At 42.2% G+C, this 26,816-nt stretch overlaps 1 protein-coding gene across 2 annotated transcripts in view; it reads left to right on the top strand.

Annotated features, from left to right (window-relative positions):
* The window catches only part of ADARB2 (adenosine deaminase RNA specific B2 (inactive)), a 315,813-nt gene extending 292,287 nt beyond the window's left edge, over positions 1-23,526 (top strand). The window contains exons 7-9 of one of the 2 annotated variants that reach the window (XM_074899956.1): positions 11,320-11,501; positions 17,007-17,185; positions 20,070-23,526. In XM_074899956.1, the coding sequence (XP_074756057.1) occupies positions 11,320-11,501; positions 17,007-17,185; positions 20,070-20,246 (538 nt within the window). In that variant the 3' untranslated portion in view covers positions 20,247-23,526. The remainder of the gene's footprint in view (positions 1-11,319; positions 11,502-17,006; positions 17,186-20,069) is intronic. The other variant, XM_074899955.1, reaches the window with a different exon arrangement.
* Positions 23,527-26,816: the final 3,290 nt, after the last annotated feature.

Here is a 26,816-nt window from a genome sequence, read left to right as displayed (position 1 = left end):
CAAAGACCTCCTCTGCATGCAAAAACAGACCATATACATTGGATGGAATGTAAATAGGACATTTTCCAAAATTCTCCATGGGTAGTTAGTTGCTTTTTACAGTGTGACAAAAATATAAACTGTGTTTGCAGCATTTTTGCCAATAGAATTTCAGTGTACAAATAAAATACATTCATTCTGCTCTTATTGGATCATTTACCCCAAAACTTGCAAACCAACCATCATGCAGATAAACTTAGCTCATCTACACCCTATTGGATAAAGTGCCCTAAAGGCTGCTAGGAATATTTTTACTGTTTGAATGTCATTGCAGAACTTTCACGTCACAGCCCCATCGGTGACTCTCTGCTCTGTCCTGCAAATACAACATATATTTATGTAGAATAATTGCCATATAATAAATATTTCATAATTATTTCATGGTGGCACCTAAAATGTAAACACATTCACCATTCCCAATTTAGGGCGTTAACTAATAGCAAATGATGGCTATCACAAACTGAAAGCAAAGTGTGTGCACTTGGATGCATATTTATTATACTATTAGTATATATCTATACATACATATACTTATGCCCATAATTACATATATATTTTGTGTATTAGCTATAGATGCAGCTTACATGTAACATACGTTACATTATAGCTATAAAAATGTAAATGTTATGATCAAATTCTCTGCTGGAAGAACTCAGTTAAATTGCATAAACTGAGAATTTGGCCCAATTATTAAAGGCCAATATAAACATAATCTTTCAAAAAAGCATAAAGCTTTTGTTTAATGCAAATGCATAAATGCTGCTCTTAGCTTTAACTGGATGACCTACTGAAGTTAAATTAGTCTGTAGGCTTAGCAAAGACTGCCATTTTGGCAGAAAAATGTATGACTGAACCAGCAAATGGAAATACTAACAGACTCATGAAATCCACCCTCTGCTAAGTGTAATCATCACAACTGTTGTGTTTGCATGAAGGATAAAGAGCAACTTCTGCTATAATGTTTTCATTTATTCATAAAGAGATAACAGAAAACCGAAACTGTTTTCAGTGGATCTCCTACACTGTTTTTAGAAGCAGTTGGCTTTTCCAAATTCAGACTCATATGGACTCAAAAAACTAAACAAATTTAAGCTTGAAAATGGATATATTGTACTCTCTGTAGTTTCAAATGTCATTAGCCAGTGAATTAAACATCAGCTTTGGAAACATTATTAAATTTGCTATTGAGGAGGATGTTGACTGTAATGCACAGTCTCAGAAGTTGGGTTTTCTCCAAGAACATCTGCTAAGCACTTTCAGTGAGTCCCTTCCTTGTTGCCACATACCTAAACAGCATTAAAGTCTGTGAAGAAAAGAAAGAATCTACCACAAAGTTTTTCCATGAGAAAAAAGAAAAAAAAAAATTGCATCTCTCATCTTTGATATTATTGCAATACTGTATGAATTACTGCAATTTTTATTGTTTATTTGCACTGTAACTCAAACGGACATGGGATTTTCCTAGACAAAAAAAAAAAAAAAAAAAACAAAAACAGCAATCATTATTCCCTGCTTTGAACAGCAAATGTTTACTCTCACCTGTCAGAGACAGTTTAAAAAGAGGCTGAGAAAAGAGTTGGGAAAAGCAGCATTTGTAGGAATGGTGGTAGGCGTTGTGGCAATAAAAATGCTTCAGAAGTTGGGATACTTCCAAGCACTGTGGGCTCCTTGGTCAGGTTAAGAGCTCTGGTACAGGGAAAATGGGTGGAACAACCGCTGAATTAACAGATGAAAAGATCAAGAAATCACAGAGATTCAGGAGTTGGTGAAGATTACAAGGAAGAGGGAATGGTCATTTCTAATAAAGGTAAAGGATGAAGATGGGAAATTATCTTAGAAGAGGTTGTTTGTTGGTCTGGTGTGGGCAGCTGCAGTAACTAGAAAGGATGGAAACAAGACAAGAGAGGCCCAAACAGGTATTTTGAGGAGAAAATTTCAAAGTTAATGAAGCGGAGAGCACGGAGTTGAATGTAAAAAATACCCTTCCACAAGGGAAACCAAGAAAGGCCGTACAGATAGTGCTGGGGAGATCGCCATGAAGAGAATGCCCAAGGCTGTCTAGAGATATTCACAACCCTGGCTACACATGGAGGTCACACCTTTCCCTTCCTATCTCTCTCACAGTCACATTGTGAGACTTGGTTCTGCAATTTTATTTCCACCAGGCTCCTAAATACATGTGTTTGTGCCATAACTTGAGTTGGTTCACAAGTTCTAGCTGGGAACCACTGCATGAGTGAAAACAAAGCACCAATAACACGGGAAATGTTTAAAAAAGTTTCTCTTGCATGTCAGAAAATAAGCAGTACCTGCAAGGCTGGCCACCAGTGATAACATTACTGGAGATTTTTAGCTGCTATACATTTTATGTAGAGCTTGGCAAAGAGTCATGAGAAGAGGCTTGGATATGGTACCTTCAAGAAACTTTATCTCAAATTTCAGTTTACCACATTAAATATGATCTATGATCAATGATCAATTTTTATCCTTATTATCCTCACCTTTAAAGGGGAGAAATCAAAGGTTTCTTCACCTGACCTTTGTTTTAGCACATATAGGGCTTTTTTCTGCCTTCTTCGCCAGTACAGTACAGGCAGGAAAGGAGTTCTGTGGACAAGGAGACTGCTGTGTGAGGGCCCTTTCCCCACTCCTACTCCCATGAAGAGATCAGTATGTGGTTTCTATGCCACACTTCAGGCTCCAAATATTTGCTCTACCATGTAGACAGTTGACTCTTCAAATGTCTGCGGAATGCAGGAATCTGGTTGCATGTCATCTGGACTTGTCTTGCAATGAGAAAAAAGACCTCTGAAGCTGAAATTCATGTTTGTATAAGGAAAATTTGACAAAAATCTGGCTTGTATATTTCGGATGTTATTGCTTGTAAAAGCCCCTCAGGAGCACTGGGCTATTAGAGAATGTTTTCTCTTGAGAACCTAGCCAGTAGCTGCTAAAATATACATCATTTTGCATTATCTGAAAAGGACATTGCTATCAGAATATCAAAGACCCAAGAATGGAGAGAGTTACTCAGAAAAGTGAATAATATTCTATAAATCATGTATCTAACGATTTATGTTCTTTCTTGCTCACAGGATAGCCATAAGCAGAGAGTGGTTTAATCAGATTTATTTGTTATTCAAAGGCATTTAGCAATTTTTATTACTATCACCACAAGTTTGAGAGGATTTGATGCTTAGTATGCATTATTTGGGCTCTGTGACTGTGTTGAGACTGCAGGATAAACAGCCTGGTATCACACCTATTCCCTTACTGAATTAAAGCACAAATACTTCTGGCATGAATACTCATGTTATTTGGCTCAGGCAGGGAATTATGCGGTGAAATTCTGTGACTGCATTATAAAGGAGGTCAGACTACATCTTGGTGGTTCCTTCTGGCTTTAAAAACCTATGCATTTATATGTTCAAATTTAAAGTTTGGGCTCTGTGAATCCCCAAATAACACACCCTGAGTGTTAGCTTTTACATTCACAACTTCTGTGAGTCTCACAGTGTAGCTAAAGTGAGTTCAGCCTCTTGGTGCCATAGATTTTAGGATTAAACTATGTTCTTTAGACCCAAAATTCATTAGCTACACTAAAACCTAAGATTTCAACCTTCATTTTCCTCCGTAGTGTATACTGTATACACTTGTGAAAAAGCAGCAATATCATGAGCAAATTAATTCTGAAACTGATCAGCTGTTTGGAGAAAAATTTATGTCATTTAACATTTTCTTGATGCTAATAGCAACCTATATTAAGACCTATATGTCAACACAGACATCACAGCCCTAAAAGAAGCTTTTTGTGACAGCAAACCAATTCATAACATTGGCCAAATTAAATCTTTTTTCATCTCCCTTTCTCACACTAATGCTGGACACAGAGGTAGCTCATACCTTTGCTTATTAGAAGGTCAGTGCAAGGTTAATGCTGCTGATGGTGGAAGTCTCTGCTGTTGCCGCTTGGGAGCAGACAAATGTTTTAAGGAAAACTGACATGTACACACATACATACACAGGCATACACACACACACAAGCACATACATTTAGGTAAAAAACAAGGATATCTCTAGAGTTCCGCTGCTGAGGATCTAAATGCAATAACAAAACATTAGGAAGGTTCAGCATGAAATTCTGTCTCAGACCTTCAGAAATGTTCACACCACTAAGGACTGAGAGGTGCTCAGGTTCCTATGAGCTGCAGGGGTGACATGTAGCACCCCCTTGGCACCCTGGAGCCTCAGAGACACTGGCTCTCTTTGTGTGCCCATCAGTGACATGGTCTCCAGCTGCATACAGCCAGCCCAGCCTCTCCTCTCCCCTGCACAACACTGTTGGCTTCCCACAGCACACAGAGCCTGTATGTGTATGCCGGATTTGCAGGTGATAATTTGCACAAGAAAATGTATACATATATAAATAAGAATTTCCAGATGTCACTACTCCTTAGTCCTACAGTAGAGGAAGTATGAAAGACTGGACAAAATGTTAAAGAACTGTGCACTTCTCTTACCGAAGTCCATCACTCCACTGGATAGACCTGTAGGGGAAATTCAGAGTCTGCAACAGAGTATGGAAACCTTCCATAAACTTCATCCTCTGATTCATGGAAATACTGTCTGAGTTTCAGGCCAGTCTTTTTCCACCATAGCTCATTCTCTAGGCCCACCATGCCTTCAGTTTGACAACACATACCTCCCTTCTGTATAAAGTTTCTTGTTCTGTGCTCTGAACTCCGCAAGATTATACATCTCCTCACCAACTTCTGCGTCCCTTCTTCTTCCATGCAGAGAAACTGGAGAAATTATTTCTCCCAGCATCAACCAATGCAAAATAGCAGTGCATTCCCCTCTGAATAGATGCATAGGTTTAATTATTGCAACTGCCATTGCCCATGGCTTGGCAGAGAATTGCAATAGTGCTGGGAGCACGTGGAGGAGGCCACCACAGTGCTCCACAGCACAGCAGACCCTTAACATAAACAGGCATTCCCAGGTCCTGTGTTGCCACGTTACTGCTGCTACCATGCATATGCAAATTATTTTGAGGATCCTGGTCCAAGCACTCAACACTAAGATTTATTTTTAAAATTCGTTCTTATCTCGGTGTCCCATTAGAGGCTGAGTTCTGCAGTGCATGGCTCTTCCCCAGGACCCTCTTCCTTGGCAGACCTTAGCAAGGGGACTGGAGACCTTAAGCCATGGTCAGGGTAGAGCATGTTCACACTCACTGGATATCTAGCTGATGTAATTACTTCAGAGAGATGCCACCTTTCTGTGCATCGAACTTGCATCTACACGCTATGGTAGTATAGAGACTTACGTGTAAATGCATGAGCTGTGGCACTTGTCCTCTTTCACAAGTCCCCTTGCAGGCTGTAGGCCTGTGGAACGTACTTTGCAGGGTCCAGGATTTGAAGGGAAGAATCCTCACAACCACTGTCTTTATACATCAAATAAAAGCCAGAATTCAGTGTTCATTTTGTAAGCTCTGGCCTTAATATTGTTTTCTTACTACTGCTTCTCAAAAGGTCACCTTTAAAAGACTATGTATTTTCTTGCCACCAGGTTAATGGTCATCCACTTCCTCGTACTTCACAAAAACAGTGACATTAAACCCAGAGGTTAAATAAATCCCTGAACATCTAAATTCTACCTCACCTGTAAAATGACACAAACAGTAACAAAGGAACTCCAAATTTTACATTACAGCGTTGACAGACTATTCTTGTTCCATGGCTAACGTTTGTGGATTACTTAGGCTCACAAGCTAGAGAATAGGGAAGAATCTTTATTGAGAATATGTTCCGAGTATTGCAAGGTAATGTAGTCTTAAGGCACTGTTTCAGGATTTAGCAGTGGGAGTCTGAAGTAACATTTTACAAGATGAGTTGAGCACATTAAGCTGTATCTAAATGTAGCATATAAAAATGCAAGACTCAAAGTCAGTCTTAGAAATTGGCATTCTTAGATCTATTTTAGTGTTAGCTTGTCGACCAGAGCCATTGTTAACAGAAGACTGAGCCTGACAAGGTAACTCTTAAGAAAAGCTACTTCAAAGGCTGCATATTAATGTAAATGAAAATCAATTAACACAGCCAGATCTTCAGTTAGAGATGATTTGTGCACATGATTTGTAATTCTCTCTCTTAAGCCCTTTCTGTGTGACTGAGATTTCAATTTCAATCTTTCACCACAAGGTATGTTCCAGAAAACATATATAAACCACCTACTGTTAAAATACAGATCAAAAACTAATGCACTAGTTCCAGTTTCCAAACCAATAATAGCTAAATGGTCATATAAATAGGAACACCACAGGTGTTCTGCTGAGCACAGGCCACCATGAATAACAATTTATATTGTGTGAAGCATAGCTGGAAATATTGGTAATAGAAAGTGTGGTACAGGAGGTTAACAACACATCAAGCAGGTAAGACTTAAAGGTCTTAATAATGACCAAAAAGAAGAGTGTCTTTTATAAAAAGCCTTAACAAAATAAGCTTTGAAATTCATCAGCAGATTTTTAAGGGGTGAGGTTTCCAAAGGTCCCGAGGAGACACTTCAGTCTCACTGAGCTTCAATGGCAGGTAGACACAGTTCCCTGAGATGTTTTGAATCATCACATAAATTTCTCCACATCTCAGTTTTGAAGGGGTTCAAGGCCAAGGGCAGGAGCATGTCAGCATTCAGCTTTGAGTAACGCTATGTGCAAACCAGTGCTGGAAATACTCAGCGAAGGGGCCTCAGGTGTCACACCACATCTCAGCGATGACAGAGGAGCCACACGCAGACCTGCATGAGGCTGCAGCACTTTGCACCCCTGAGAGTTTGCCCTCAAGCCCCTTCCTCAATATTTTTATCATCCATATTTCAGTCAGTGCCAGGGAGGGGCCATAGCCAACCTGCATGGTTGAGATGATGCTACAGCATGCAGGTGTGGAGGCTGTGATGCAGTTATGCCTTGGGGACACATTTCCCCACACACCTTGCTCGTGGCTCCAGGCTTCCAGGAGCATGGGAGCTGTGTGGGGACTCTGTGTGGTCTTGCTCTCAGCCCATCCTGCATCCAGAGCCGGGGGAACATGGCATCTAATTAAAAAAAGGCTGCCTGCTCTGGGAATGCCTGCCAGCTCGTCACTGGCATTTCTGTGATTGACAAACAGGCAAAAATATATTTATTCAAGGATTATCTATATTGAGAACTGGACGCAGGATTTTGTCTTTGTAAACAGTGAAGTAATATCTGCTGTTTGAACAAAAGGAAGGGTATACCTTCCTTCCATTTAGCACCAAAAGCTCCCATATTTAAGAGAAAGGGAAGACATTTGGTTTTATTGATCCTGCTTGCTGAAGATTTTGGGTTTTTTAAATAAGATCTGTGACTAAGGGAGCAGTGAGTTGATTTTCACTTTATTGGAAGGGTTATTACGAAGCACACAGAATATAAGTTATTAGAGAGATGCATGCCCTTGAAAACAGCCCTTAAAATCTTGCACAATTAGGAAAATTCAGAATGATCTAGCATATTTCCTCATAGCGAGAAAAGTCACTTTGATATATTGAGGACCCAAAATGTAACACTGCATTGCACTGAATAATAATTTTATTTTGAAAAGCCACATTTGAGGAGAGCACTTTGTTACAGATGGGAACACAGCTACTTTCATGGACCTAAATTAGGCTACAGAGAAATAGCTCCTTCAGAAATTAACATCCTTATTGATAGTTACACTGGTGATCAGACAGATCTTTCCCTCTCATCTACCTACAAACAATCCCATAGATGTTCAGATATGAAGGGACCGAGTCAGTACATCAGCCATGTGTGTTGGTCAAGGGATGAATACACAGAATAAAAGACCTTCCCCCAAATATTTGTCAGCTAAATCTATTGTTTATGCAAAATACTGAACTGGCTCCCCTCCAGGGTAGGTCTTTTTATCCACAGAACAGAAGCAGAATGAGTAACTGAAAATTTCCCCCATCGTTAATGTGCTTTTTAATGTGCTCTGAAGGACAAGATTAGCAGTGCAAAGGTCTTGTTTTGACCAGCTCAGAACAGGACTCCTCTTTGGACTTGTGCTGACTAAGTGGGACTCATGCATGTGCTCAGAGCTGCTTTCCAGAAAGAAACAACCAGGCAAACACTTTGCTGAACCTGGGCTGGACTTTTTCGAAAGCAAAGTTCCTTCTCTGCTTTTTCATCCCTCTTCTCTGAATGGATGCTGCTAAAACAGTGCTGTGTTGAACCAGAAGTGGCCAGCATACAGGTGGCAGTGCCATGAACCTCCTCCCATTTCACCACCACCACCCCAGTGGACAGCAGCTTTAGTATTGCTCAAGAAGACCCAGCAAGCCGTCCCCACTGAATACTGCCTTCGCAGTGTCAGCACCTTTTCTGATTTCTCTGTCCTTCCTACCACAGGGTGCTGTCTGATTCTGGGACAGTCTGTTTTCACACTGCCTTCTACCCATCAGGCACAGATTACTTGTTATGTTTCTTCTCCCTCGTTTTTTTGTCTGTCCCCTCCATCCAATTTGTCTTATACCTACTTCAGTCAGAACCCACCACGGCTGATATATAAGTTTCATTGCCCACTACACCTGCCTGGGTCTTCTTTTGGGGTGGGAAAAATGGGATTGCCTTGAGAAACAACTATTGTATCCAGAAGATGTGAACTCTAGCTCTGCCTCCAAATAAAGCAGCAGACTTCAGCAAATAATACTACCTTTCTGCCTTGGTTCCCTGGGGTGTATAAAAATGGGGTTTTACCTCACAACAGCATTGTAAGAATTAATTACTGTTTATGAAATGCTTTTAATACATAGGAGATGACCTGATCATGTTTATACTATGATTTCCAGTAATGTAATTCCATTGACATCCTAATACCTTTTTACACTAGGATGAACATGTTCAGAATTAGGCAAAGAAATATTTCTAAAGAAAAGGCAGATTCCTTGCAAAGAATTTAAATTAAATAATCATTATTACTTTGCAATTTATGATCTGAACACAATCCCCTATTTCGGTAAATAAAGTTCAGTTGATTTCTTGTGATGTGCATATTGCTAAAATTCAAATATTGTTGAACATATGTTGTTTTTCTGTTTAGCTGCCTTTTTCTCTCCTTCAATCAAATATACAAGTGATTTCTTTAAGGAAATATCAAATGTTGAAAAAACATTGATATCTTACAAGTTTCCATCTGGACAAAAATATCACTGTCTAATTTTTTTACTTGCCTTAGAAGCTGGTCAGAGGCATAGTACTGTTAGCTGAACTCAACTCTACTTCTTAAGCTTGCATTATTAATTTTGCATCATGATAAGATATTTACTCAAAGAGGCAGCTAGTTCTTTCCTTTAAAAGTGATGTTATTTGCAGGAATGACCACATTTTTTTTTTCCCCAAAATGAAGTTATGCAAATCTGATCGACTAAAGTAAATGTTTCATAAAACCAATGACTGTTTAAATTGTGGGACTAAATTGTTTGTATATAAATATTACCTTTTATATTCCATTTGAGTTTTATGTAGATGAACACATTACTTTAATGACCTGCATTTACAGAGGGAGACAGGGAGAGTCTGACTCTGAAATCCTCAGCAGCCAGATGGCTGCCTTTTCTTGCATGAGATTAAAAGATGTTTCTCATTCACAGCCTGCTTCAGAGGCAAATTAATACAGCCGGCTAAATTGCTTGTGTTTTTGGAATAAAATTTAAAGAGAACTTTTTAAAGCAATTGGTGTCGCAGGTTCCTAGAGCAGATTGCTCTCCAGGTACAGCATGCTGGTTTTAAACATTCAGTAATTAATGGAAAGTATTCCGTGTTAATTGACTGCTTCAGGAAAGGGAAATATAATGACTCCTTATTAATCATGAAAAGAGACATACAGCACGGAGGCACTGCAATAATTGCACTAACGGTTGAGAAATGTTAATTAATGAAAAGAACAATGATGTAAGAAATTAGCTAACATAATGCTTGCTGCTGATGGAGATTGTGCTTTAAACACATTATTTAGCATGGCAGCCACTGGATGTTGCCTTAAATAGCAGACACCTCTTACCTTCTTCAGTCAGCTATGGAGTTCCAAATGTTGCCAGTGTTTTGGCTTTTAATGAGCCAAAATACACTCTCTAAAACTACATTTTCTGAAGCGTTTTCAGTTTGAACTTCTGAACTCAAAACTATTTAAATTGACAGCATTTGACATATAAAAATATTATCCAAGTGTAAGAGAGCATGTTAGTGTTTGTGTGGTGGGGAACAATTTATTGTTAGATGGGCTGAGCTAAATAAGTTTGCCAAGATAACTGCATCATGACTTCTTTCTCCTTTTTAGTTTTTTGACTTCTTAACCAATTACCTGTCCCCTGAAGAGTTTAGAGCAAGCATCCTGTAATATTTGTGCCTAGCTTGATGTAAAAAGTCATAGCCTATTAAAATACAGAACAGTTCTGGCAACTAATCCAACATCAGTAGTATGGAACTCACAGTCAGTAACAGATTGAAGGCCCCAAGATTTCCATCATTACTCTGTTGCACCTTTAAGACAGCAACAGAGTGACATATCTATCATTCAAAACACTGTAGAGTAGGTCAAACTAATGGTTATATTATTGGTAGCCTGAAAGTGTAACTAATTTTTTCTGTTCAGGAACAGTATTTGATTCTTATCAATGTATTCATATCTGCATGAACATTTGTGCAAGGAAAAGTCAGCACGTGAGGCTTTCAAAAATTATTCACAAACATTTTGTGGGAATTTTGGCCACCTAAGGCACGTGCTATCTTGGCTGTATGACTAGGGGATGGTACTAATGTATGACAAAAGATAAATAAAGGTAGAATAACAAAAGCACTCATTTTAGCTCTACCACTGCAAGTAGAAAATTATAGATGCAGGAAAAAAATTAAAATTTTGCTAAAGACATGCTAAATGAACTTCCATCAAACAGAAAATACTTTTATAAATAATAGCTCTCAACAAGAGGCCTCTGTTTGCAATAACACAAGACAAAAATACACGCCTTAAGTCAGTGGCATTGCAGTAATTTAAAATGATCATAGAGGGGGAATCAGTCCATGGGTGTATAATAATCCAACAGTTCAGTGCTTCATGCGTAATAGACAAGGGTGGGAATGGTTTCATCCCTCATCCCTTCAGCCCATGTGCTGGCCTTTGTTGTTTTTCCCAGGGCAGCTCTCTTGTGGCTATTCCTCCACCTGTGTGTTTTATTGCTCCTGAATTTATTTTCCAGATGGAACATCCTTGGGCTCCAAGGTGCTCTCCTCAGCTTCTTCATTGAACCCATGTACTTGCACAGCATCATTGTGGGAAGCCTCTATCACACTGGTCACCTTTCCCGGGTAATGAGCCATAGAATAGAAGACATTGGTCAGCTGCCAACTTCATACCGGCGCAATCAGCTGCTTCTCAGTGGTAAGCAAACACCTGCCTGCAAGACAAATGATCCCCTCTCCCATCACTAATGGTGCCACTCACCAACAGGAAAGTTTACTCGTTTGTAAGTAAACCATTAGCCCATGCCGCCTTTTTTTTTTTTTTTTTTCCTGAAGAGTATGAATTTGTGGAATGAAGAAACTGATGCATTTAAATCCTGTTCCTTTTTCACACACAGTGAGCACAAAAAGGACCAGTAGTGGACATAAGCTGACTAGGAAAACTAACACTGTACAAAGACTGCTCAAAGTGGAAAAAAAGTGTATGACTAAGTGAAAAACGTCTAAAAACTAGTGAAGAAGTTTTCTGTAAATTTTAACTCTTTCCTGTACCACTCTCTCATCACCCCGTGAGCATGAATATGTTTGGAGTCACAAGAATCAGCACTCACATCTCTGGCTCTGTGCATGCAGCCCTGCCATCCATACCCCTTACTCAGAGCACCCACTTCTTCACCGTTTACTAGCCATCATGTTTGGAGCAGATGGCCATGAGAAAAGGGCTGTTCATTCATGCAGGAGACCCTGCCTGCTCAGCAGACCTCTGCGGTGCATTGTTGCCATCTGACAAGGCTGCTGCCTGTCATGTGATCATACTATCTTTTGGGCTACTCTCTCTGCCACCACTTCTCCTTCCCAGCCCCCATCCCTAACCCAGGTCTCCAGTCCTTTCTATTCCATATCCCTGCCTCATGGTTCCTTAACCACTATCCAGGCAGCAGCTGTCTGGCCTCATGCCAGTAAAATCCCACCATCTCTAATGCTTTCAGATTCTCACAAGGCATGTGAGTGCTAAGGACCACCAGTTCTGCACAGAATTAGATCCTTATATGACTTTTAGACTCTTATAATTTTTTTTCAGAAGGTTTCCCTGAGATGTCAGGGTTACAGAGATGCGAGGTCAGGATGCTTTAGTAGCATACACCATTGCCTTTCAAAGTCCTCTAGGTTCCTCAGTCAGGAGAGTGCTATTTTATCCCTTATCTATTTCATGTTCTTTTATTTATTTTTTTTTTAATGTGTTCTTGTGACAAAATTAGTTTGGCTGAGGCAGAAGTGATAGTTTAGCCACTGGGGAAATTCTCAGGTTCTGTGTGGTTTAGTATATCTTGTAAGTGTAATGTGCATGTACATGTTATGAAGTGAATAGGTCAAAAAGCTTATCCTTTTGAACAGCTTATCTCGATTTTTTAACTCTTCAGTGCAGCTAGTCAAAGACTGTGCAATGGAAGTATGCAGGAAACTCTGCTTCACACTCCTCCACCCCATGCCCCCTCCCGTCCCTCCTGCCCTTGTTCAGCATGGGCATGACTCAGCCCCTTCTTCCTTCCCATGCCACAATGTAGGAGGGAGGAAAGGAATCACAGCTGGTCAGGAAAAATCTCCCCATTTCCCAAACCTGGCTGTTGTTTTGGCAACACACCTGTTCACCAGAAGCCTCTGCAGCTCCCACTGGGGAGGTTGTTCTCATCCTGTGCCAGCCCTAACTCATTATAAGTCCACCCATACATTAAGGTCAAAATCACACCCACTTTCACTGTATCTGCAGGATATACAGGGAAACCCACTTCAACTGTTGGAGGACTGAAAATACAATAAGGGATTTAATGACAGAACAGCTATTGCTTTTATGGGTTGGCCTTGAGAGGTAAAAGTAATGGCTCATACTTGGCCCAAGTGTGCATTTATGCCCAAGAGTCATTGCCAAAGATTTCAAGGGAATTGGAAATGTATCAGAGGGCTCTTGTGTCACTTTAAATATCTGCATGGCTGGCTTCCTCCCTCCCAGAGACTTCTGTTTGGAAAAGCTTTCGCTCTGCTTTCAGTTGTATTTGTGGGCTTTCTTCAGCCCAGGAGAAGCGGTGGGAGGAATCTGTCTCTCTCTGTCTACATTGTTTTTGTCTCTGAAGCCATTATTTGTAATCTTCCCTCCCCCATAAATTCTGGGGATCCAATACTGCTTAAAATTTACATTGCTGAGGCTTGTGCTGCATTTCTCCTACCTGGAAAACTGTGCTGACAGTATATCCAGTGACTAAGGAGATGGGCACCTAGCAAAAGCCAAACCAAATGCATTAGAGACCAAACCTCAGCAACCTCAGCCAGAAAACTCCACCTCCCACACTCCTCTCAGGGATCAGACTAGCCAGGGATTTCAAATTGCAGGACTCCTTCAATTATAAGGATGTCAATTTTTTCATTTGATCATAGTAGCACAAATATTTCAGTGGAGAAGAAAGTCACGGTGTGGGATGAGATATCCTGAGATAACTCCTTGGCCCTACAGAATAATAATCAGTGAAGCTTTTCATTTACACCAGTCCCAGCCAGATGGAAATTCACTCATTCACTGGGATTACTCTTGGTGTATTTTTTTGAAGAAAGAAAAGCCCTGTGTCATTTTTATTTCCTTTTCTTTTAAGATTAAGACCATTCTAAATGGTATCCTGAAAAGGCATGAGACTTTGCTGGGAGAGAGGGGAGAATAAGGACAGATTTCAGTTCATATACCACAATATTTATGTTTATATTATTTGTACAAAGGCCTTTCCTTTCGGTTTCTATGGTCTCCTATTGTACTCTGTAGTGTTGATTTTAAGGAGGATGTTTTACATAAAGGAGAGAAAATGATCTAGATTATTTGGGTGTTACCTTTCAAATAAAATCAGAACAACTATTTATGAAAAGAAAAACGTGAAAATAGTGTTAAGTGTAAAGGATAAAAAACAATCAGAGAATATATCTAGGCTCTATATTTGCATCTGTCATGAGTCTCATGGTGTTTTCTTTAAAGCCTCTTGTATTTGGAAAATGATGTGAAAATATCTTCTATTTACTTAAATACATGTACTTATATATGATAGCTGGGAAAAGAAAGCATGAAAGCCAAACCAGCATGGAGCGTGTTCCAGGCATTGGGGGAAGCTCCCAGGTGTCACAGAGGTCCACCAAGAGCAGAGGTCCCAGGCTGGTTAGGGGCATACACTCCCCACCAATAGGCACCCACAGCCTGCTCTGTCCTCCATGCAGACTTTCCTTCTTTTCCTCTGGTCAGTGTTTTCATAGCATTACTATTGCTTTAGTGGCCTGTGGCAACTTTACATGGCAGGGTGTTGGCTATCATATCTTTTGGCACTCGGTTCCCTAAGCTTTTGGGTTCTATCTCGACAGAGGGTGGTGCATAGTGTCAAACAGCCAATTTTGATCTGTTTGCATCTTGTTCTGTATAGAGGCATTTCAATAAGTACCAGAGAGCTATCTGATTTTCAAGGGCTCAGTTTATATCCTGTTGCCTAGGTGAACTGTAGTTTTAGATGCAGACTGATCTGTTATCTTGGGGTGGGGGAATTGAAAGAGGTATTAATGCAACATGAATGTGTTTACAAATCCTGAGTGAGGTTGCGACTTAGCTGTAATTCTCTTCTACACACAGTAGCGAGTTCAGTTCCAGTGGCTGAGATGATTTCTGCAATTCCAGCTTTGCCACCAATACAAAGTGGTTGTGCCACACAAGTTTTTCCCTTCAGTGGCCACCTCTCTCTCTGTGTGCATGCTCAGTTCCATCTGGCTCTTGTAGCTCCCTCCCAAGGCAGAGGGGAAGAGGGGACAGGAGGAGAGAGGGAGCATGTCCCTCACTGACACTGCTTCCCATGATGCTGAGAGGCAGGAGGAAGAAGCTGCACACAGAGGCAGTGTCCCTGACACAATGGACCCTGCACAGCAATCCACTTCTCCCACGGTCTCTCTCTAGGGCTTACCAAGCTTGGCATGGTTACACGGTGACGGACGCTGCATTCCCACCAGGTCCCATCTCGTCCCATTCTGCCTGAGTTCAGCAGATGCTCATGGTGTGCATCCGTTATGAAAATGAGATCCCTGAGTGAGAAAGGGCACTTTGGAAAGGAGGGGCTTTGATCTCTCTTCTTTAATCTCCTCCTCTCTAAGCAGCCCATATCAGTACTTCTCACTCTCTGACAAAGTTCTTTGAAACCCTTTAGCAGAAAAGGCAAAGGACCTTTCTCTGTTGCCCTCCACCCAAGAGCAATGAAAGCAAGTCCCATCAAGCTGTGCAAACTGTGAGCTGTTGCTGGAGAAGCTGCAGGCAGTGGCTCCAGTGGGAGCTGCCGTTTCAAAACAAAGATCCAGTCCTGGTGCTGGCCCGTGCCAGTATGACTGTGCCAGCTGCCCACCAGCATGGTGCCCACCTGCCTGCTCATCACAGTGGCTCTTGTTGTCCAGGTTTGCAGGCAAGTGGCCCACACAGCAAATTAGTAGAGAGGGATTCACCCGCTGGATACAGACACATCATCCAGTGCCCACGTTTTCCAGAATATTCAAACTGCTTCAGGTCACTCTGTTTTTTCCAACCTTGGAAGCTCCCAGTATTGATTCCTTGCTCCCAAAAGCACTAATGAACAGGGCAAGGCATTTGGTTGAATTTATCCTGTGCTGGAAAATAAAACAGCCACTTTCTTTATTCCTCTTATTTCCTTGCAAACACTAATCCTTCCCTGGTATAAGGTATAAGAAATGAGAAAGTGACAGGAGTCACGGAAAGGTTGAGCTACACTAAATGGTTAAGAAAAGTCAGGAATTCACATGATTAAAAATAACTCTGTCTCATGTACACACCCACACCTGACCTTGCAGCCCTATCTGCATTTAGAGCCAAAGGAGATCTCACCCATGTAGGCAGTGGACTCCAATATGTGATTCAGTTGTCCAAAACTGGCCATGTGAATGACACAGAGGTCATTCAGTCGCCCCAGTTGATCAAAAACATCATCATGGTAGCTGTCTAAAATTATATAAAATGCATTCCACTTAAATATGTCCAAAATATTGTCATTAAGACACTAACTAGCTCTTGAAGAGATTGTTGCACCCATACAGGGTAGGAAACCTGCAGGCAGACACAAGGTGAGGAGCAAGAGTTTTCTGTGTAGGTCTGTGATGTCTACAATGTGAATATTAACTTGGATCTAAGAATCAATCTGTGATGATGAAATGTATGTTTTGTATTTTCTTATCCCCTGTTTATACCCCCTGTGATCTAGACTTCACATAACCACACAGATAAATATGCTGAACTGTGGAAAGCTCACCAGGAGGAACTCACGGCAAAAGCAACTTTCCTGCTTTTTCCTTTTAAAAAACAGCTATCCCATTAAAGCTTTTCTGAAAGATTTCACTCAGCAACCATCACACTGCTGTCAATAGCACATACTACAATCTAACACCTTTCCTTAAGCTAACGAAAGGTTTGCCTGCAATGTGGAAAAAGATCTATAGGAATTTCTAAATTATGTCACTCTAAGGAAGTCAGCCTTGTAACATTTAACTGATGGTGAAAACAGCACATGCAGTGCACAATGCCAGCATGTTCGCTCAAGGATGTCTCATGTGCCACAATGACACACCACATGTTAGCAGCCTCTAAAGGTTTTGAGCGCTGGATGTTACTGGTGTCCTTCTCTCCTGCCAGGGGTTAGCCATGCTGATGCTCGGCAGCCTGGAAAATCTCCCAGTTTCAGTGTGAACTGGATTTTGGGGAACGCCGACCTGGAGGTTATCAATGCCACAACAGGGAAGAGGACCTGTGGGAGTCCCTCACGGCTTTGCAAGCACATGTTCTTCACTCGGTGGGCAAAGCTTCATGGCAAGGTGGGTCTGACGCACTGACAGGACATTTCTGCCAGCTCTACATGGGCTAGTAGACCCCAGAGCCAACCTTGTTTTGGCAATCTCATGATGAAGCTGCAGCTTCCACAAGTGTCCTGCATCCCTCCTGGTAGGACCTGGGAGAGGATCAGGAGCTGAGAGCCTGCAGAGTCAGCTATGGGAGCTGAGTCCAGAGAAAGCCAATGGCAGAAACCCAGGTGGGTTTGGAGCAGAGACAGGTGTTCTGGCTGTCCTTGGCAATGGAGCCATGCTCAGATGAGCAGTCAAAACCCAGGAGAGTGTTAAGCAGCCATACAAGCACAACTGCGCAATTGTTCATGCATCTCACCCCAAGTATCCCTTTGACTCTAAGTGAAGTATTGAACTCACTAAGTCTCAGAAGCCTGAGTGAAGTATTTCTCATCACCTTGGAGGCATCTACCTCACTTCACTGTTCCACAGGCGTTTAGACTCTCAACCTAAATGGCTCCAAGTCTCACCCAAGTGAGCTGACTAAAGCAGGTTTGCCCCTTCCCCTCCTCCTCCCCACTCTCCCAGATGTGCTGATAAATCCATACAATATAGCTGCTCCTCTCAAGGTGAGTGGCCAGGTGCTGAAGGCTCTCTGATTTATTACACTTAGCAGCAGTACAATTTACCAGCATTAAAACTACAGGTTCTACTTGATTAAAATGGCCATCACCCCTTCACAGTCCTGCTGTCTCTAGGGAAGATAGCCATGAACTTCCCTTATTTGAAATGGCACTGAAGTCAACCTGCCCTCACACTTCAGTTACTTCCCACGGACAGGAGAGAGTGTCAGGATAGACGGATGTTGAAAAACCACAGGTGGAGCCTAGGGATGTAGGACACGTAGGAAGAAGCTTTATGTGGAGTAAGGAAATGTTCCTATCATTATTCCTTGTTCTGGAGTCACCATTTATCCTCTTGCCTGACCATTCAAGGAAGTGCTGGGGGAGAGAAGGACACAGATACCAAGGTGGTGAGCCTGACCCCACCACTTTAGGAGGAACAGCAGGGAAAATGCAGTGTCTCTTCAGACCACCTACTTTCACTGCTGGACTATTACTTTGCTATGAAGCTCATCAAGAATTGTCCTGCAGTCCATGTAGAATGGGAGAAGATGAGGACAAGAAAAAAAATTATTTTATTAAGTGCCAAAACCTTTTTCCTGTTGGGAAACGAGTGGAAAAGATAAAGGCAGAGTTGATGGCAGGGAAGTCTGGATTCACTTCCACCAACAAAGCCATTCAGGAAGGCAATTGGACAGGCAGGGTGGGGAGGTATGAGGACAAGCCCAAAGGGGTTGTTCTGCTCTGCAGGAGATCTCAGGGAAGGAGGCTGGTGGGATTCATTCCATCCTGGGCAGTGGCATAACCTCACAGGGACCCTGAGCCTGGGAGGGAGCAGAAGGGACCAACGTGGCTTCGTGCCCAGGTCTCAGTCACAGTTTGGTGGGACAGGTCCCAGACCCTGCACAGCAGGTGGCATGGGAAGGGGGGTGAGAAGCACTCCTGCTGCCCCCAAAATGGAGGGATCCTCACAGGAACAAAACCTGTGGCGAGCTGGGCCCCAGGGCAGACTATGGCCAGGACTATGGCCAGGAGAGCTGCACAGCACATGGATCACACCATGGGGCTGGGGTGAGCATGAAGGAGCAACTCGTGGCTGAGCAGGGCGCTTTGCTTTTGACAAAACAAAGCATTTGATAATGTCATTGGTGTCCACCTCTGGGGTACAAAGGGGCAGCCGGAGTGGAGCCACCCCCCCACCAGCAAGGCCAGCTCATGGCCCATTGGTGCCTGGGCTGGCAGCATCACCCTCCCTTGCCAGCTGGGCCAATACACCCCGGGCCAGAGCAGCCCAACAGTGTGCTAGCACCACACAGACTGGAGCGGCTCATTTCAGTCTGTGCACTTGCCTTTTCCTTTAATCTGCCTTTCAGCACTTCTCCTTTTTTAGAGAGAAGGAAAAGAGTATTGCTTGCTCACCAGGCTGTGCTTTGAGGGTGCGTTTTCCTACAGGGTGCTATTTCCCTGGCTTGTAAGCCCTGTACTTTCACCCGTTGGCTTGCTCTAAGGCATTTTCCAGACTTCGTTTTCTTTCATATAGTGTCGAAGCCTCACTGCTCGTTCAGCACTGTTAAGACTTGGGCAGGTCAGAGGAGGTTGTTTATTTAGTCCTTCTGCAAAGCGAAGGGTGCCTGCTCCCTCCTGTGTGCTACAGATGATGAGGGGCAATGGACATGTGGCGTTGTCTCCCGAGGCAGTTCCCAGCGGGCGGCTCCTGTATCCCGACAGAGCACTCGCTTCTCCCACACCAGCATGAATCCTGACACCTAATTTCTGCCCTGTACTGGGCAGGTTTCACAGCATTTCCAACAATAACAGATTAAAGAAGGAAAAGGGGAGAGTGTGGGCTGGGACACTCCTTCCTGTGTCTCTTGGCATTGCTTGGAAACACTGAGCTGCTCCACATCCCAAGCAAAACTGAGCACATTCTTTAAAGATCCCCAGAAAGGATTTTTTCCTATTTTTGTCCCTAAAAATCATCTTAACCGAGAAGTGGAGTTTTGCCTTTGTAAAACACACCAAGATTTGCTACTGCCTGTGTCCACGCCAAGGCAAAGCTGTTTACGCCATTCCTCTTTGCCATGGTTGGAAACCATGTCACAGGCATTTATTGCTTCCCTGCTTTTATGTTGTTAAACCAAAAGCAAACACACAAAGCACAGTGATTGTTTGTTGCTTATGAAATGTAGACAGGAAGATTATACAGCTACTGAAGCCTCCTGTTTCTTTTGGCTCGTTGGTTGATTTTTTTATTATTTCATTTTTTTTCCCCTTCCCTGATTTTTGTTCTGCAGCTGAGCACACGAATACCAAGCCATGGAGACATGCCATCAGTGTACAGTGAGGCAAAGCTGGTGGCTCAGACGTACCAGTCTGTCAAGCAGCAGCTGTTTAAAGCGTTTCAGAAAGCCGGTCTGGGCACCTGGGTGAAGAAACCCCCAGAGCAAGATCAGTTCCTACTAACTGTATAAATCACTTGACACCTTTGCTACAGGACTGGATCAAATCAGCTGGAGAGAAGGCTAGGCAGGACACGTGAGCCGAGAGAATTGAAGCAGTTTGAGATTTAATAGCAACCTCCATGGGAATATTTGCTTTTAATTCTGTATTGGAAATACGTAAATAGAAATGTGTCTGGTGCACTGAACTCGAATTTAGAAAACTGCTTTCTCATGATCCCTTCCCAAGAATGCACGTCCAAATTATAATGCCATTCCCACAGATTCTGCATTTAATTGTTTATTGTTGTTGGTTATTATTGATTTAAGGCATTAGCATGCCACCTGTCTGCTCCAAAATAGCATTTGTTTTCTCTCAACAATCAGTGAGAGTCATCACTGAATAATAAAAAATAGTGAGAAAAGACGGAAGTACCCCAGGCACACAGCATGATATCAAGTCTTGGAGCATCCATACTAATCCACAAAAAAGGTGTCTAACCTCTATGCAAAAATCATCCCGTTAGCTTCCTAAATCTGTGAGAAAGAATTTGGACCTAAACAATATGCAACATTTTTAAACTCTGTTCTCCAGTGCTGGCTCTGAGCACAAAGCCGGGCATCAAGATTCCCCTGGGTTTTACACTTATTCCCCCTGATGCTTTGGACGAACCACTTTCCACCAACTCTTCAAATCTGGCCACAAGTTCTGCATGCTGAAAATTTTAATTACCTGGGCCCAGTTCATTACACATGCCCTTTAGAGACCAGCCAGGATGCAGCTACTTGACAAGAGGGCAATTCAACCCTGCGCTGCCTGAAGAAGTGCACAGCTCTGCAGGGGCTGCCAGTGAAGACCAGTGTGAAGATGCTCCTAGCCCTGGAGTGCCAGGTAGCTGCCTAAAATCAGGCAGGCTGGAGCCAGGACCCAGAGCCCCAGATTTCCAACCTTCTGACAACCCCCAGCTCTAAATTAAGTGGTGTGAGCTCAGGATGCTCCATACATCTGAAAAATCACTGGGTTGAGTAGCCACAGCTAACACATCTCAAACGAGAGAGCACATTTGATACTTGGCTCTCTCCTGCCTCAGTTCCTTCACGTGTCAAATGGGGATAAAAATATTTACCTGCTTCACAGATAAGAAACTTGTCAGGATCAAAGTGCTCTGGTCATATGCAATGGTGTAAGCCAGATTCTGTCACTCTTACGGTGAGTTTTACCTCTCCACATAGTCCAATTGATGTATGTGCAGCAGATGCAACTACAGGCTTGGGCAGGGTGGGTAAGGTCTTACTCAGTGTAAGAGCTTTCAGATTCTAGCTCTGTATAAATGCCAAGTACTATTATTATTATTCATGTTCATCTGCAGACTGAAAAGCAGGTGGAGCTTTTCAATTAGGAGATGAGTAGCACCAACAGTTAAATATTTTCTTCACAAATGTTTTCTTCATGGGTCTGATATAACCTCATCTTTGAACCATCCCAAATTCATCAGAATACAGAAGATACAGTCATGGGAGAACTGAGCTTTGATAGTCCCACTGCAGAACCAACCTTCAAACGCCCTGTACATTTCTTTCAGCTTTTGCTTTTTTAAATGACAGGATTTGCGGGTATGTAACTACTGTTTTCTTTTTATTCCTGTGATTCTCTTTAAATCTGTATATAACATGCTGCTACTGATTTGTGATAATTGTCTTGGTATTTTCTCAGAACTGTCAAGCTGAGTTACTTTTCAAACAACACAAGGCTCATATTTTTCCATGTAATTTCCTTTACACGGGAAACTGTTCCTATCAATAAAGATAGATGCTCTTTGTATAGGGTTTATCATGTTTGGAGAGCCATATACAGTAAATACATTGTTTATTGATGCCCACAATAGAATAGCTACAGTATTTTGATGAGATTTTATTTTTAGATTATAAACTACAAGATGTATCTATAGTGTCTTGTATAAAAACAATTGTGATAAACTAGAATTTTTAAATTAGATAAAACAAAAGCTCTCCCCTTACAGAAACCTTTGCAGCAAAATAATACATTCCACATTAACTACCAAAAATATTTTAAAAATATCCCTATAGTAGAAATAGCTAAAAAAACTAAACAAAACAAAACAAACCCCAACAACAAAAACCTGAGACATTTCAATAATGGAAACATTTTGTGATAACCACTTTGTCAATACTCTGACCACTTTGTCAGCTATTCCGATTAACATTCAGAGTATTTTTGGCACTTTCTGGAGCTTCCCAGTACCTCCACCTGGCCCCATCCTCTAACACAGCTCTAACTGGTGCAGACATCCTGTGTGATCTGGGCAGCAAAGGTGCCCAAAGAGTCAGTGGGTGGACAGGGGATCAGGCCCATGACTGGAGGTGTGGGTGACACTGGCAGTGGTGCTCTCAGGGGCTCCAGCTGTTCCCACCAAGGGATAGAAACCACGGGGCAACCAGAGAGGAGGACAAGGTTTCTCATGCAGAGATCCACAGGGCAGGGGGAAGCAATGTCTTCTACTTTTCCTCTCCTAGTTACTCTTTATATAGCACACAAGAGACCTCAGCAGCTCCTCCTTATATCTCCCTGCCCTCATCCATCCTTCTCCAGCCCTGGCATGATGTCAGCTCAACTAATGCATATAGCTCCACAGGCTGGTGTTGCAGCTACTGTGACAACAAAACACCCTGCCTGGTTATTTTTAAGGACAAAAAGGAAAGTGTGGTGGGATTGAATTATCCTTTGTTGCAAGAAATACATAAATGCAATCCTGGATTCAGCTGCCAGAACGAATTTAGTAGTGGGGACCAAACCCAGTTCCCACTGCAAGTGGGCATCGGCTGATCTCAATGAAGACAATGGAGTTGCACCTGCTTGCACTGGGGTTAATATGACCTTAAATGTCTACTTCTCCTCATTACATGCAGAGATAGAGTGTGATGGGACCACATCCCAGAAGCACACATGACCTATACACAGCATTTCCTGAAGCAAAGGAAAAATTGCTCAGTAGTAATTCTTTAGTGAAGATTCTGTACATAACACGCATGAGTGAATGGCAATACTGTACTAATGGATGTACATTTGTAATATTTGTAAAAAAAAAAAAAGAAACAAAAAAGACAACAAAAGAAAATAAATCTGAATTTACATATGTGAATTTGCTGCTAAGTTCTGTAAATTGCACTTCAGTGATACCTGATAAGTGAATGTTTCTGTTAAGTGAATAAAATGCCAAGTAAAATTGTTCTTTCACTGTTTGTTGACCATTTTTCACTGTGGCTTAGCAACCAATCTGAATGTGCTCCAGAATGCCAGTATGTATTTTTACACACACCTACTGTAAATCTATAGACAACATGTTCTTATTCAGTTTGGATTTGACACATCATAGGAATCACACATTTGTACTGAGAGATGGATGTTCCTGCTCATGTAGAAGGTGCTATACAGGGACACAGTCTTATCCTGGAAGAAAAGTGAACTGGGTCCATCTCTAATTTGATCCTTCCAGGTTACTCTCAAAGACCTCCCTTAATAAAAACGAAATACATTTTTGCTGACTCGCATTGCATAGGACTTGCTGTATAAATCTGCTCAAGAAAACTAAAGTGATGAACAAAAAGTCAGTACATCTCTGCAGATTTCTTCTTCATTGGTGGAGTGGCCTTGGTTCACTCTTCCTTTAAACTGTCGGTATTAAGCTACAGCAGACTAAAGTCACACTGAGCCCAAATGACACCATCCACACAAAGGTTTAACATGCATTACTGTGTGAGCATCACCTGGTGCCTTGAGATGATTTCCCTCAGCCAGTCCTCATAGAGACCACTGGTGTTACCGAAACCTCCTTTCAGAAGGGCCCATTGTCAAAGTATGAATACATTAACAGTGAAAATTGTCTAGAAAGAGATTTCCCTGTCCCCCTCCTTTCCAAGATGAAATTGAGCCCAAGATTTCACATAAAGACCCATCAGTTCGCTGGGCCCAGCAGCTCTTCTTCTGCTGATGTTGAAGAAGTCAGTGCTGGACCCACATGGACCATCCCACGGGTATTGTCCCCCAGCATAGAAGGGCAGGAGCTATGCACAGCTTTATTTTTCAGCTACGACTTTCCTGCAGTTGCATTACCTTAGTTTGGATCTATGTCATTAGGTATTTGGGCAGGATAAGGAGGAGTGGGGAGGAGAAAGCATTTCAGGGTGAAGTTATCTGTGTGGAAAAAGTCACCGTGAGCTGACTAGATTCCACCACCCACAATGGATATTTGCTTTGAGTAATAAAAGCAACAGATTCTCGGTATTTGTAAATCTCAAAGTGCATTTGCACACAGCTTTAACTGGATATGGGTAAAGTAAAATCCATAGTCTCACCCTCACCACAGCCTCAGACACAGCAGTTACTTTCCACCAGTAAAAATGGTAATGGCAGTGTAACACTGTCCTAAACAGAAAGGAGAGAAATTAAACCAGCAGAAAGGCAGTCTGTACTGCTATCCACCCTCCAGGTGATGAGCTTATCATTATTTTAGTGTTAAAAAATGTAAACACCCAAACTCTTAACTTGGCAAAACTGTGCATAGCTTTCCTCACAGAAGGCTTTGGGAAGGATGTGCTGAGACCAGCCCCAGTGCAGATGCGGGGAACAAGCACAGCTTTGGCCATGAAGGGCAAAGGGTGGAGGTGAGGAGATCCTTACGGGGGCTTCCCAGCAGCCTGGCAGCCCTTCAGCTCACTCCTGGGCAGGTTGGCCATGGCTGACTTCACAGCAGGAGGCTTCCAGCCTGTTTTCTCCTCCAAAAGTAGCTCCTACTGCCCAACCACGGCAGACACCGTGACATGATTTGGCTGCCGAAAACAACTACAAAGCAGTCATTAAGGTAAATTGTATGGATGGATTCTGTGTTTAACCTCATTAAGTTTAAAGGCTAAATACCAGAACTGCATTTAAAACTTTACAGGCATACACCCCAGCATCATCAGGCACAGTTATTCCTTTCCCAACTGTATACTGGAAAAACAACAACATAAAACATGAACAAGCTGATGTATCAACTAATAGAGGGCTTCAGAGAAGTGCCTGTTTCTCAAATAAAATAAATAAGTCCTTCTGCTGCAGTTAAACCTTGATAGCCATGCTTGTGTGTTGAAGAATGAAATAGCAATTTAAGAGCTTTTTAAGCTTTGTGATTCATTACCGCTGTGCCTACTTTCCAGCCCTGAGACCTGATTACTTTGGCTGGTTTCAGCTTGATCATGTGGATACATCAGTTTAGCTGGAAATTTGGGTAAAGTCAGAGAAAATCTGAGACATTTTAAAGGGCAGTGACAGTCTGTTTGGATGCCAAAAAAAAAAAAAAAAAACGAAAAACAAACAAACCCAAAAACCCACAAAGATGTACAAGCACATGCACACATAGACACATGTGTAGTTTCTTAGTGGTCCAAGGCCTCCTGAATAAATAATGTGGCCTTGGAGAAAGGGGATTAATAATCATTACCTTTTCAGCAATGAAATAGTTCTGCTCATATGCTTCATTCAATCTGGCTTTCCTAGTAATTAAATCCTCTATTAGAGAAGTTTATGTTCTATTTTATCAACTTCCTTTGCAATACAGAATTACTTCCACTAGACCATTAAAATCTTGTTCTGCCATGGAGAGGAAAAGTTCCTGTTCATTCTCCTCTGGCCCTGAACAGATGCCTTCACAGCCTACACTGCCATGAAACGATCCAAGCCAAGAAGGAACAGCTTCTTCCTTTACACCCAACGTTACCAAAACAATCTCCTCCAAAGGAAGATAAAGATATGAAGAATGGTACATACTGTTGAGTCTGACCAGTTCCTCTGATAGACTAGCTGGTGCCTACCCCCCTCCTCTTGCAACATCAAAGTCACGCTCAGGTGTTAGCACAGGTTGTATTTGACATATCGCAAAGGAGGTGGTTTAGCTGCAGTATCCTTCCCTCCCAGCACCACCAGCCTAACTGCGCCCAGCCCTGTTTCCCACAGCACATTCTTTGCTACAGATTGCTTTTATTTCATTTGATTTTAACAAGTAAATTGTTTACCCACTTAAGTGTTAACTATTAAATCTATAATGAGACACATTTTACTGTGGATTCTAAAGTAAATTGCATCTTCTAAAGCAAATTGCTTGTTCACATCCTGTCTCAGTGGCAAAAGGAAGCATTTTCAGAAGTAACAACAGGTGCCAGCATCCCCCTGACCACCACACAGAACAGTGGGACTTGGGTTCCTAAATCTCAGGTTTCAGTGGGAGATATCCAAAAGAGACTTGTTAACCTCCCTCTCATTGTCAACACCTAAACCTCACATTGTTGGATACCAAACCCCTGCTGAGCCTCCAGCATTAAATGTCCTCTAGAGCCTACACGTCTTCTGGGAACGCCTTGCTTGGCTCCCTGGTGTGTGAACCCACCATGCTTTGGCTTGTCCAGATTCATGAACTGCACCTACATGTCCTACTTGTGGTCTTCTCAAAGCCTCTGCAAGACCACATTCCAGCAAAACAGGAGTGTCCTTTTTCATTGAGTGACTCAACTGGAAAAACCCTCAGGCTGCTGTCTAAAGGAACAGGC

This window comes from Athene noctua, chromosome 2 (assembly GCF_965140245.1).
Source record: "Athene noctua chromosome 2, bAthNoc1.hap1.1, whole genome shotgun sequence".
NCBI lineage: Eukaryota > Metazoa > Chordata > Aves > Strigiformes > Strigidae > Athene > Athene noctua.
This window is presented reverse-complemented; position numbering and strand designations above follow the sequence as displayed.